The sequence below is a fragment of the Poecilia formosa genome, unplaced genomic scaffold (assembly GCF_000485575.1).
Source record: "Poecilia formosa unplaced genomic scaffold, Poecilia_formosa-5.1.2 Scaffold3, whole genome shotgun sequence".
In the NCBI taxonomy this organism is placed as follows: Eukaryota; Metazoa; Chordata; class Actinopteri; order Cyprinodontiformes; family Poeciliidae; genus Poecilia; species Poecilia formosa.
The window spans coordinates 6,535,007-6,548,404 of NW_006799942.1; the positions used below are offsets into that span (position 1 = coordinate 6,535,007).

Sequence of the window (13,398 nt, forward strand, 5' to 3'; positions counted from 1 at the left end):
GCATCATGAAAAATATAAAACTAATAGTTATTTCTTTCCTTAGTCAGTGCTATAAATAATGTAAAAGCTTGCAGATAATTTGATTTTGTATGTCTACATTAGCAGTACAAAATGTACACAGCCTTGTTGAAAAGCCAGATCTGTGTTGTTCCAACTTTAATGCACTTTCTGTTTGAAAAATGCATTTCTTTTTTTTTTTTTACAAATATTGGATATATTTTATTTGTTTCCTGCTGCTTTGACTTCATACCAACATTTGTCACTCCTGCTAAATTAAACTCTATAGCCACTCTCATCTCATCACAAAAAAATTGGCACAAAAAACATTTTGATTAAAACATGTTATAGATATACAGTCTCTCTGTGCGTAGGGATCGTTGCTGGCAGGCAGTTTATCTTAAGAACTGGGAAATGAATCGAGTGTGGCTGTTTTGTTGTTTGTGTGTGTCGCAGCTGTCAGGTCTGTGAAGGTCAGCAGGCTGGTTTCATACTGCTCTTTGCTGTTGTAAGCACTTTAGATACACTGTCTTCTCCATGTTAATCAGTTTGGTAAAGCACAGGATGTGCTTTCCAACCAACAAATGCCTCACTGTGTGTTTCCATCTTTCAGGATTACCTTGACGACGGAACGCGTCCTGGACAAAAACATGAATGAACAATAATGTAGCTAAGCAGAGTCAGAGGTTTCTGCTTTTTAATATGCAAGCCTATGCTTTCTTATATGACTTGGCATATTGTAGTTCGATTTTGTTGCACCTTCCAGAAAAGCTTCTGGAGGAGCTAAGATCAGGGATGCTGCAGTGACTTTTATGAATAGTGTCTGTCTTACAAAAGTATTGAGGTTGTTTAGACGTTGTTACATTAAAGCCCCCAAGACCTGGTGGAATAGTGCAGGAATCAGCGATTAGTAGAGCTTTTTCGGCTGGTGGCTGTCCAGTAGTTCTTCAAAACTGAGCAAAGTTTTTTAAATGTAAATTAATACGAAAGGCACATTATAGCATTGTAAATGTTCTTAGGCGATATCAGCTGAAAATGTCCACAAAATAATGACTCTAACTGTGGATTGTTTTATCTACTTTAATTATTAGGTCAGACACCACCTGCTCTGTGTCCTCATCTTCAATAGGTGTGGATTTTAGTGAAAGTAGTTATCCCTTTGAGAAAGTTAAATTTGTATTAGACCTGAATAAAAATTCATGAGCTCTCTTTCTTTTTCAAGGTTGTGTTGGTTTTCAGAAAAAGAAAAAGAGATCATGTTTAGAAGGATAGAAGTGTAAAGATTGCTCACCTGTGTTATAAACCAACAAAGAGTAGAGCTGTGTGTTTGGAGGAATATGATACATAGTCACCAAATTGTTAGGGAGGGATGAAGAAGAAAGTCGGTTTTGAAAGAAAGTCATGAGAACGACTATGTAGGAGACAAGAAAAGTGAAACATGGCAGTGGCAGCATCATACTGTTGGTTTCTTCAGAAAACTTTGAAGAGCGAGGCTACTGAAGTCTTGAGACAGGGTTGAAGTTTGAGAAGATTATCACCCTTTTGCCAGGACAACAGCTTAAAATCAACAACAGGAAGCGTATTCATTAGGTATAATTCAGATACTATTCTAAGACCTGTTTTCCATCCAGTTCGACTGCCTTGTAGATATTTTGCAAAAAAAAAAAAAAAAAAATGGGCAAAATGTTCAGTTTCTAGATGTAACTGAGGATATATAGGGAGGCTGAACTCACATTAACTCCGTTTTTTTTTTTTTTTTTAGTGGTGAAACATTGTGAAAACCATATATCATTTCCCTCCAACTTCACACTCTTTATCCTTTCTCACACTTTGCTCTCGAGTTCTCATTGGAAGAAGCTAAGAAGACATATTATTGTAAAGACAAGCACACTCACACCTCAAACAAGCTGAAGAGAGAAGCTTCGCCTGTAAGGCTGAAGCCAAACAATGCCCCGAATCCCTGTCCTCTCACCGACTCTCTACGTATTGTTCCACGCTTTGTTCTTGATGAATAACTATTATAAACCTTGATAATTGGTCCATCCATTAATTTTGCACTAATGATATTGACTGTTACATTGCAGCTCATGAAAATGAAAGGCAACCAGGAGGGACAGCCATTGTCCTCACAGAGGATAATTGGGCTAACGGTGTGACTTGACACCATCGTTTTACCAACTCTGCTGTGTCCTCTTCATCCTTGGAGCATGTTGGATCATCGCCCATGTTCTGTCACTGCGGCTGCGTATTATAATTTAACTCTGTGCTTTTAAAAGATCCGCTGGACAGCGGGCGGACATCTTTGTCCTCCGTATTCATGAAATCACCATTTACAACAGCAGTACGTACAAGCTGTAATCTAATTAGGCCAGTAGCTGCTGCAGCACAAAGCCAACGCCGAGAAGCTGAGTCTGAACAAACATTTCAGATAGCCAGGTTTATTTTTGTGTCTGTAATGGACGGTGTAACAACAAATGGTTGTGGAGTGGTACTTTTTGTCTTTTAGCAGAGTGAGAACTGTATTATGATGACTAAGAGCTGGAATGGCCGCCACTCTTGGCTGTTTTTGCAGCTTTCAGCGTCATATTGGAGCTTCTGTGATTCCTTTGTGTCATTAAAGCTTTTTTTCTTCCCCTCCGCCTCCAGGGAAACACTCCTCCAGTGGTGGTGAACACTGACACACTTGATGGCTCGCCATATGTAAGGATAAAGTTTAATACTCTCTTAATTATTTCTTTCTTTGACATGCTATATAGCTGTCCTCATAACTGGTGTTATATGTGGTGTACAATGTCTTAACCCTTAACGCAACAAAGGTGTCGCTGAGTATTTCACTCTGTGTGACAGTTTTTGGTAGAAACACAGAAATTTCAGGTAAAAAAGAAACATTTTCAGTTCTTTTAGCAAACTTTTTGTGGATAGATGGATGGACAGGAGTTAAGAGTCGACTTTATTATCAGCTGTCGGGAAAGAGGATGAGACTTTCCACAATAATGTTGGTTTTTACAAAGTTGCGGCACTCTAAACTTTTTCTGGGTCAGAACCTAAAAACAGCTGTTATGAAAGTTTCCTGTTACCTCTGGGATTTTTTTAATTACAGCAGGAAGGTTGGTATTTTTAGTTAAGTTGTTCATTCAGAGGTGAGATCAGTCTAAAAGAGAAGCGCTGCCTTATCAGTCACAAACACTTGATCTCATTCCTTCATAATGATCCAATTTGTCATCATGGATTGTGTGTTATTGAAACATATTGTGTGTCTGGAACCATAGCAGAAGATAAAAAAAATAAAAAAGAAGCTTAAAGATGACGGTTTCTCCTGACAGGTAAATGGGACAGAAGGAGAAATTGAGTATGAAGAAATCACATTGGAAAGAGTGAGTTTGGGAATTCCATATCTCAAATCTTTGTCCTCAGATTTTTGCTTTGTAATTCCTCACAAAAATTTAAAATCAGATTTTCGAGATAGAAGTTTGTGTTTTTCCTCTGCAGGGCAACTCGGGCCTGGGTTTCAGCATAGCAGGGGGTACTGACAACCCTCACGTCGGGGACGACCCCAGTATCTTCATCACCAAAATTATACCGGGAGGAGCCGCAGCTCAGGACGGACGACTCAGGTAGAATATTCCTTCAAACGACACCAGGACGCAGAAATGAAACCGGGATGCATGGATGTTCCTGAAACTGGAAGCCATAAAATAATTTTAATACAATTAGATTTTTATAACAAAAGATGAGGAAAAACTACTGGCAGCAAATCTTAGATGTAAATATTGTGCTTTTACCAAATGGGCTGTGGAAAATTAAATGTCTAATTAAAATTAAGGCATTAAAGGGTAGCAGGAGGTCATTACAGTCAAATACAGTAAAGGTTTTATTTTCCCGTTATAGACAATAAAAGCGTTGTCTTCCTCTTAAAGACAATGGAACAGAGTTTCCCTCTCAGACTATGTACGTGTGGTTATAGATTGTTTTGCTGATTATGCTGCAATAGACAAAATATGCACATGCATCTTCCTATTTCCAACTGACCTAAAAATGTCTGTCTGAAGTGACTGAAGCAGGAAAGTCTTTTATTAGTCTTTGCAGTTCGACAACAGCAAACACAAGTAGATGCACAATAATAAAAGTGAAAACATTTCTCAAACATTACTACAGTTCTTGTTATGTAAAGCAGGAAAATACAGCTTTATTTACCAATACCAAATTACTTATGCATAAACTCTGAGCGAAGAGCAAAAAAATAAAAATATATAAAAAAAGTGACAGCTTTTATAAAAACAATCACACAGCGTCAACAGGGATTGGTTTATTTCTGAAATAGGGACAGCTTTCTCTGGCTGAAACTCCCACTTCCAATAACATATTTGGAGTGTTGCAAACTCCCACAAACCATCGTTTATGTTTGTTATCATGTCGAAATACCCAATGGATCACTGTCGTCAATTAACTTTGCATTTAAAATGTGGTATTTCCAAAGAGTTTGTGATGTGCATGGTTTCCAGAGCCTTAGGAAGGGAAAAAGACCCGCAGCATCACTGATCTAACATTGTGGCAAACAGGGGACATGTGGCGCTTTCTGGAGCCGTTTGAGAACATTTTATCCAGCCGGCTAGGTCACTGTTGGATGAATGTTTAAGAGCTAGGTGCTTCCAGTGTTACATTCCAGAGTAAAACCATAATAAGTCAATGACAGCAGGATGATTTCAAAGGCTGCGTTCACACTGCAGCCTGAAGTGACCCAATTCCGTTTTTTTTTTTTTTTTTTGGACGTAACGTGACCTGTATCTGATCTTTTCATGACAGTCTGAACAACACAGGTCGGGTTCTTTTCGAATGTGACCCATATCCGATTCAAATGCGACCTAACGTTCAGGTCGCATTCATCCAAACTGAACGTCACTGATACTGGACAAATCTCACTATTCACTGTCCTGATACGTGCAAGCAGGAAGAATAGCAACAACCATGACGGACTATAATGAGGATTAAGTTGTTTTTAAATGCTGCTCCGTTCGGACAACTTCAAATGTGTAAGCTAAGCTCCACCGTTAGCCTCCATGTTTACTTCCGCAAACACTGAGTCCTTCTTCTTTTTATGGTGGTTGGCAGAACACTGAGAACGCTGACGCTATTGCGCCCTCTACTGCGCATGCGGGACACTTTCAGGTCGTTTTCCCGTTCAGACTGCAGACCACATCCAGGTAGCATTTATTGACATGAGTGTGAACGGTCCCAGCAAGAAAATCCGATCTGACAAAAATCGGAATTGGGTCACTTCAGGACGCAGTGTGAACGCAGCCTAAGAGATCAATGGTTTTCTATGGTCAAAACTTCATCTACACCTATTCAAAATTCTGCAAGCTATCATTTAATTTGGATAGTTTAGCTAATTGTTTTATTTCAGACCCATTGATGATGTATTTTCAGTTGAGCTGTGCAGTCAACCATACTTTTATTTTATTTTATTATTATTTATTTTATTTTAAATTAAAGGGTTGAAAATGCTACCTGCTCCAACGTAGCCTCTGAACAACTATTGAACAACTCATCCTGTGATTTCACATTTCCCACCCACAGTCTATCTCTGCATCTCTCTGCCTCTCTCTCTCTCCGTTTTTTTTTTTAGCGTGAACGACTGCATCCTCTTTGTGAATGATGTTGATGTGAGGGAGGTGACACACAGCCAAGCTGTAGAGGCCCTGAAGGAGGCAGGTGCTATTGTCCGCCTCTATGTTCTCCGCAGAAAACCAGCAGCAGAAAAAGTCACCGAAATCAAACTAATCAAAGGGCCTAAAGGTGAGCGACTACAGCATGTAAACCGTCAACCCTCTTGAGCGAGCACTCAGATGCCGTGCACCCAGCGTAAGCTCTGCCCTCGGGATTTTACAAAATCTGCTGCGTGTTAACCCACACTTTCTGCTCCCCTCTCCTTTTTCTCAGGATTAGGCTTCAGCATTGCCGGAGGGGTGGGAAACCAGCACATACCGGGAGATAACAGCATCTACGTCACCAAGATCATCGAAGGCGGGGCGGCTCACAAAGACGGCCGCCTGCAGATCGGGGACAAAATCTTAGCGGTCGGTCACTCAAAAAAGAATTAAAATGTGCCAGCGTGCCCACACACAAACAACACATGTCACAGACTGTCTGAGACCCACATCTTCTGAACACATGGATGCATATTCACACATTTACACACTCACATATTGTGTGCTGAAGCAGTAACGACCCAGAGCCAAGATAATTACAGCTGTGATTTTTACTGCCAGACAATACTTTCATTACCATCTTAATATGTGTGTAGGATTGAGAGCTGTAAATATTTATTCCTATCGCAGCTAAAGTGATTCTCAAGCAGCATTACTGCCATCTGCTGGACAAGACAGAAAGTCACACCAGAAACTCCAAAATGATTCTCAGTTCAAAGGCTTTAATTTTAAACACAGCATTTTTTTTGTTTGTTTGTTTGTTCTAAGAGGTTTTCATTACTAATGTGCATGTCCAGATTAAAGTAATGCTCAAGAAGCAGTTACCTTAAACCAGACTGTGTTTCTGCCTATATGTTTTGTTTAAATCATAGTGACAGAGATACTGATGCACAGACACAATGTCATAGGTGACTGAAGGAAGAAGAATGTGTTTTTCGTTCAACATAAGTCGATATAAGCAATAGAATGGCAGATTCCATGTTTAACTAATGCACTGTAGTTCTAAAAAATAAATTTAGCTTTGTTTCGTGTTGTGTTTTGAACGAGTGAGAAATATACAGCTTTATGTTTACCTTAAATGAATAGTTGAGAATTTTTTTTAATGATTTGATGGTTCTGTTAAAAGTTATGAGCAGCTAATTATCTTAACTGCAGCAGATAGTAGCTGTCCTGGTTGGTTAATTTTGAGTCTAAGACTGAAGCAATTGCATATTCTTCTGTCTTAAGGCTACTTCAGACAATTAAAATGATTTTAAATTTAACCTTTAAACTGCCATCTTGTTTTGATTAGGGGGTTATTTACATAAGACATGTTTTGATTATGATTTCTGGACGTTTTGTTTGTCTCCTTTTGCTGTTAACGTCACTGTATGTGTTTGTATGTTGGTGTCTTTTCATGTAAATGCATGCTGACAATGTTGTGAAAAAATTTCCCTACGGAGACAAACATAGCCATCTATCTTGTGCATAAGCACTTATCCACTGTGACATTAACTTAAACAACTAGAAAGGGTTTTTTTTTTGCATCTCTTTACTTCTCTATCAGGAAGTTACTTTTACCAGGAATACTTTATATATTCTGTTGTCACTGTTTGTCATGCCAGGAAAGTCTCTACTTCCTGCTACAGTTTTCCATGAAAATAATCAACATCTTTCCCATATCACTCAGCGTAAACAGAATTATGTTGCACAACTGCAGCCACAATGAAACATGTGATCCTGCAAAGAAAAAAAAAAAGAAAAACATTTACGCTGGACAGTATGTAGCTGTATGAAATAAATGCACATTTGAGGCCCAGATTTTAACATCAAGGACTTTTTGGAATTTAATTTTGCAAATATGTTCCAAATTGTCTCCACTGTAGATCAGAGTTGTTGCATAACAAGAGTTATAGGACCAACAAATATGGATTTTTTATTTTTATTTTTTGCCATATTAATACATCAAACCAGTTGTCTTCTGCAGATGGGATAATTTTTTTTTATCTTAATGTAATCCTGCTCATGTTTACCTGTGTTTTCTTAAAATCCAGGTGAACAACGTGTGTCTGGAGGATGTGATGCATGAGGACGCGGTGGGAGCTTTGAAGAACACAGCTGAGGTGGTGTACCTCAGGGTGGCCAAGCCAAACAACCTCTTTCTGACAAACTCCTACAACCCACCAGACCTCACCAGCAGTAAGCACGTCTTCATGTTGTTGTTTGTCCACCGGGAAACTGGATCTATGAGAGAAAACACTAAATGTCATCTTGTATTTCTACCAACAGCGTTGTAATCTGTTCGAGTTCTTCCACCTGAAATGCAAACACAGCAAGGAATCAGTTTAGGTGGAAGCTCAATCCCCCTTTTGATGAATATGCACTGTTATGTTTTTTAAAAAAAGATGCAAATCTTTATTTCTGAGTTTAAGTTTGATACATAAAGGTGATTTCTTTGGACACATATATTTTGACTTTGAAAAATATGTTAATGCTGCATTTGTATCAGTTTATACAAGCAGTATTCATTTAGCGGAAATCTGTTCAAATTTGAATAGTTGGCAATATGTGGAAAAGTTTGTGCTTCCTAAACATTCTAACTTTTACTTACAAATGATCTCTTCCATCACTGTGGAGAAATGTTGGCGCCCTCTTCTTCAAAGAATAGTTTTAATTTGAAGACTGTGACACGAGATTTAAGTTGGATTTAAGTCTATTTGGGCTTTAACTAGGCCATTCCAGAGCCTGCTTTTCAGCTTTTGTTGAGCTATTCTGCTGATGTGCTTTGAATCACTGACCTCATGCACTTCATTAACTTATGGCTGCACGTTCTTCAAGATTTTCCGTTAGAAAGTAAATTAATGGTTCCTTCAGCTGTAAATTATCACACCACCACCACGTTTAACTGTTGTATAATGTTCCTTTTCCTGAAATGCTGTCAGTGTGAGGCCAGATGTCACACATACTTTCTAAAAGTTAATACTTTTATCTCATCAATCCACAGAATATTTTTCCTGCCTGAATCCCCTAGAAGGATTTTTTTGCTTTTTGGAAAATGTGAGACAAGCCTTTGTGCTTTATTATCTCAACAGCTGTTTTTGCGCTTTAAACTCTCACATTGATGCTATTTTTGCTCTGTGTCTTTCTTACATTTGGTTCGTGAACACTGACCCTGACTCAAGTGAGAAATGCAGATCTTTAGATGTTGTTCTTCGCTCTTTTGTGGCATCTTGAAGTAATTTTGACAGGCCGGCTGCCCCGAGAAGCTTAGCTAAAGTTCGAAGTCTCCTCTGTGAATAAAGGCCTCCACTTTGCTGGACTCCCAAAGCTCCAGTAATGGTTTTGTAAACCTTCCCTGACTGATGGATTTCCACGACTCTGTTTATCATCATCTCACCATGTTTTGACTTTCCAGATCTTTCAGTCTACTTTATGTTGTTAGACAGGGTCACTGATTCCTCAACTCTTCAGGTCTGGTTGTGGTTTTAGAAGCTAAACTGAAAATGTGGTTTAACAAGGGAGGCAGTTACTTTTCCACAAACCCCAGGTCGTCTGATGTTACAATTTGTTTGATGTCCTGAAAACTGTAGGTGAAGGAAAAAAAATAAAGCAAAAACACATGAAATATTTAATGGAGAAATACTTATGTCACAGCATGCAGCTTCGCACTTTCAAGATTCATTTGTGAGGCTGAAAGTTTACATTTATAAATTTTATTTCCATTTTTGCGGGGGTATCCGGTATCAGGAGTGTTAGCATAATGCTAAAGCTATTTGCTGTAACTTTCCTTCTACCGGAGCAAACTGTAGAGGAAAAAAGTTGCATACTGAAATCCTGAGTACGCTTCATTTCTAAGTTGCATTAAACAGTTTGTGGTTTACAATTCAGACGTATTCAGGTACGTCCAGCGTGACAGAAAAAGAAAAAAACCTGTCATACTTTATGTCCAGGCCTGCTCTGCTGTATAATCCCTCTTTTGGTTTCTCGTGTGTTTTTCCAGCATATTCCCATATGGATACTGAACTTAGCCACCCCAACTATCTTGGATCAGATTACCCACAAGCCCTCACCCCCACCTCGCCGAGTCGCTTTTCTCCTGTCCTGCACGGCCTGATGGGAGATGACGACATACCCAGGTGATTTTCGAAGCACCGCGTCGCATCGCCAAGCCACAACGTTTACCAGTATAACCAATTAGATGAACTCTGGTTGCAGAGAGCCTCGCAGAGTCTTGATTCACCGAGGCTCTACGGGTCTGGGCTTCAACATTGTAGGGGGAGAGGATGGAGAGGGCATATTTATCTCCTTCATCCTGGCAGGAGGGCCGGCCGACCTCAGCGGGGAGCTTCACAAGGGCGATCAGATCCTTAGTGTAATGACATCTTCTGTCACCAGAAAATTTGAAGCGCATATGCCGGCCAGGTGGGGCTGTAAACATTCTCGCTGTGTGTACATTTCTTAGGTGAACGGCGTGGATTTGCGCATGGCCACGCATGAGCAGGCTGCCGCGGCTCTGAAGAACGCTGGCCAGACCGTAACCATCATCGCTCAGTACAGGCCCGAAGGTAAAACCGCCGCACACGTTTTCGCTCCGCTTTCCATATAATTTGCATAGATTGCCTGACTGATTACTCAAGCAGTAACACTTGCAGCTTTTAGCATAAAAGCGCCTTCATGGAGGACATCTGAGGATGTGTTTGGGGGGGATGATTAAATTTTTTATGAGGTTTCATTAGATTAGTGTCATCCATTGGAGAGATGAGTTTGATTTCGCTTTGCTACCGCTGGCGAAGTGTGTTCATTTGTTTACTGTGGCAGCCACAATATATCCTAAAGTGATAGCAGCGACACCAAAACATTTTATAGGACTAAAACTCAATGATCAAATCACAGGGAGAATCAGAATTATAGCACATTATAAGATAAAAAAAATCCTGATGCAATTATCTCTGTGCCACTTTTATAAGGTACATATTGTAGTTTTTACAACTTTTCCTTTTCCATTTTATTGTAATGACATTCATTTCCATGTCTGAGGTTAAGAAATATATTTTCTTTTGTTTGTTTTTTTGAAAAGTGAAACAGCACTAGCAAGCTGCCTCCTAACCCACAATGACAATCTCAGTCTTCCTGCAGTTTGCTGCTCTTCTGTTTCTCTGTGGGGAAAAATGTCAATTCGGAAGATAAATATTTAAATTTGTGCAGCATCCAGATCATTTTTGCTCTGGTTCTGACCAGCATTTTTACTCAAATGTTTACAACAAAAGGCTGTGTAAAGCAAAAACAACAGTAAATGGAAACAGCAGAAAGTCTCACTTTTCTACACGATCCTTTAGATCGATTAGCCTCAGGGACTAATCTGTCCTGCAGCTCAAACTTTATTTCAATCTTTGATCAATTTTCTCACAACAACTCCAGAAAGTCGCATCAGCTGTTACTTTATTCTAATATTTAAGGTTTCTTGGCTCTAAAATCAGGTGACTTTGACTCATTAAAGTAACAATTTTAAACAGCTGAACATTAAATAAGTGTATTTCTTTCCTCTTGTAGAGTACAGCCGTTTTGAAGCTAAAATCCATGACTTGCGGGAACAGCTGATGAACAGCAGTATGGGCTCTGGGACCACAACACTAAGGAGTAACCCAAAGAGAGGCTTCTACATCAGGTACCGAAGGAGATCTCACAAACTGCCGAGAAAATAAAAGGTTTAGAAATGAGGTTGCCAGCATTCTAGCTTCAACTAAATTATTATTTATTACTCAAAGTAACTCAGGATTAAAGACTCACTTGACGTGGTCGCAGTTAAGTGAATCTTTAAATTGTCTGTATGGAAATGGAAAATAAAATCATCTTAAGTGAAATGATGCTACATAGCGTTTTTTTATGAGCTAATAATGCTGTATAACGATGTTCTTTCCTTCAGAAGAGTCACAGCTGCGACTTTAGTTACAATCCTCCTTAAAGTGGACATTTTGGTAAAAGCTGTGGTCAAAGCGAAGTTGAGAAGCTCCTTATTAAACGCTTGCTTTGGACTCTTACATCGCCCAGGGCTCTTTTTGACTACGACAAGACGGCGGACTGCGGTTTCCTCAGTCAAGCCCTGGGCTTCAAGTTTGGGGACGTCCTGCATGTGTTGGACTGCGGCGATGAAGAGTGGTGGCAGGCCCGGAAGGTCAGCCCGCAGAACGAGGCCGAGGAGGTCGGCTTCATCCCCAGCAAACACAGGTCAGGGAACGATCCCACCTTGGGATCCAGCAGCTGGTAGGAACTATGTGTGAGCAGTGTTGTGCTTGGCAAAAGGCCGTCAGTAGAATCTGTCGTTTCAACAGGGTGGAAAGAAAAGAGTGGTCTCGTGTTAACACCAAAGAGAGGGTAAGTTCACTCGCTGCACTTTAAATCTGAGTTTTTCATACATGTTGTGATCTTTGTTCTCCTCTGTGTTGCAGGACCACGGTCGGGACAGCGTGGGCACCCAAGGTGATTAACATATAGATGTGCTTTCGCGTGATTGCTCAGATCAGTTAGCCTTGAATCCCTCTACACGGGTTTGTTGATATGAACTCAATGTCTTTGTTTATAGATGAAAAATTACTGCGTTTCATCATTCAGAAAAGTACAGGTCTCCTTCAGCCTCCAATGAGCAGGATTTAGGGAAAATATCTGAATGTCTTCTAAATTAAAGCAGGAGCGCTCGTCACAGATAAATACGTGTTCAGATTTAGAGACGCACGTGGAGAAACAAAGCCAGATCTCATTTTGAAATAATGAAAAGAGCAGCGGCTGATTGCTGCTGTGTTCTGTCACCAGGGAGAGATAAAACCCCACACAGTTATGAGACAGTTACTCAAGTGGAAGGTAAGACCTCACAAAGGCATGTTTTGAGCCTGCTGTCCAAGTCTTTAATGTGACATTTCATTTTTGTTTTTATTTCTCTTTTGTGATTGAAGCCGCTCTGTTTGCTCTCTCTCTCTCTCTCCGTCTCCTTGTAAGTACATTACGCAAGGCCGATCATCATTCTGGGTCCGGTGAAGGACAGGATAAATGACGACCTGTTGTCTGAGTTCCCTGATAAGTTCGGCTCCTGTGTCCCTCGTGAGTAATTTTGCCGTCGCTCTCGGAGACCAATCTGCTCCGTGCTTTTTGTTCGGACGCTGCCGCCAGCAGCGGTTTTGGGATGACGTGCGGATAAAAGCGATTGTTTCTTGGTTTTCTTGTTTCTTGATTCATAACGGGATATTCGTGTGCATCCGTTTGTCTCTGCTTGTCCTTCGTTTGACAGACACGACGCGGCCTAAGAGGGATTACGAGGTGGACGGGCGAGACTATCATTTTGTGTCCTCCAGGGAACAGATGGAAAAGGACATCCAGAGCCACCGGTTCATCGAAGCCGGGCAGTACAACAGTCATCTGTACGGCACCAGCGTGCAGAGCGTCCGCGAGGTGGCCGAGCAAGTGAGCAGCCATCTTTTCCTCTCTACAAAAAAAAAAATTCATAACCATCTTATTATGCAAATGTTTTAAATTAGACAGATTTAGTGATCTAAAATCTTAGAATATACTTTATTGATCCCCAATTGCTTATTTGTTGACAAGCTACTCCATCTAAAGTGTTAAATATCAATAATACAAATATAACCATTAGAGATAAAGTTTCTAATATTTATATATGTGTGTGTGTGTGTGTGTGTGTGTGTGTGTGTGTGTAAGAATGATG

The 13,398-nt window shown here is 40.1% G+C and overlaps 1 protein-coding gene across 4 annotated transcripts in view; it reads left to right on the forward strand.

Annotated features, from left to right (window-relative positions):
* dlg4a (discs, large homolog 4a (Drosophila)) overlaps window positions 1-13,398 on the forward strand; it is a 79,189-nt gene that overhangs the window by 60,666 nt on the left and 5,125 nt on the right. For all 4 annotated transcript variants that reach the window (XM_016674324.1, XM_016674323.1, XM_016674331.1 and 1 more), the window contains 16 exons: window positions 2,644-2,697; window positions 3,321-3,371; window positions 3,487-3,611; window positions 5,624-5,793; window positions 5,938-6,074; window positions 7,739-7,883; window positions 9,685-9,820; window positions 9,900-10,056; window positions 10,147-10,249; window positions 11,235-11,349; window positions 11,733-11,909; window positions 12,014-12,056; window positions 12,131-12,161; window positions 12,492-12,539; window positions 12,675-12,776; window positions 12,964-13,136. In XM_016674324.1, coding sequence (XP_016529810.1) covers window positions 2,644-2,697; window positions 3,321-3,371; window positions 3,487-3,611; window positions 5,624-5,793; window positions 5,938-6,074; window positions 7,739-7,883; window positions 9,685-9,820; window positions 9,900-10,056; window positions 10,147-10,249; window positions 11,235-11,349; window positions 11,733-11,909; window positions 12,014-12,056; window positions 12,131-12,161; window positions 12,492-12,539; window positions 12,675-12,776; window positions 12,964-13,136 — 1,767 coding nt within the window. The remainder of the gene's footprint in view (window positions 1-2,643; window positions 2,698-3,320; window positions 3,372-3,486; window positions 3,612-5,623; window positions 5,794-5,937; window positions 6,075-7,738; window positions 7,884-9,684; window positions 9,821-9,899; window positions 10,057-10,146; window positions 10,250-11,234; window positions 11,350-11,732; window positions 11,910-12,013; window positions 12,057-12,130; window positions 12,162-12,491; window positions 12,540-12,674; window positions 12,777-12,963; window positions 13,137-13,398) is intronic.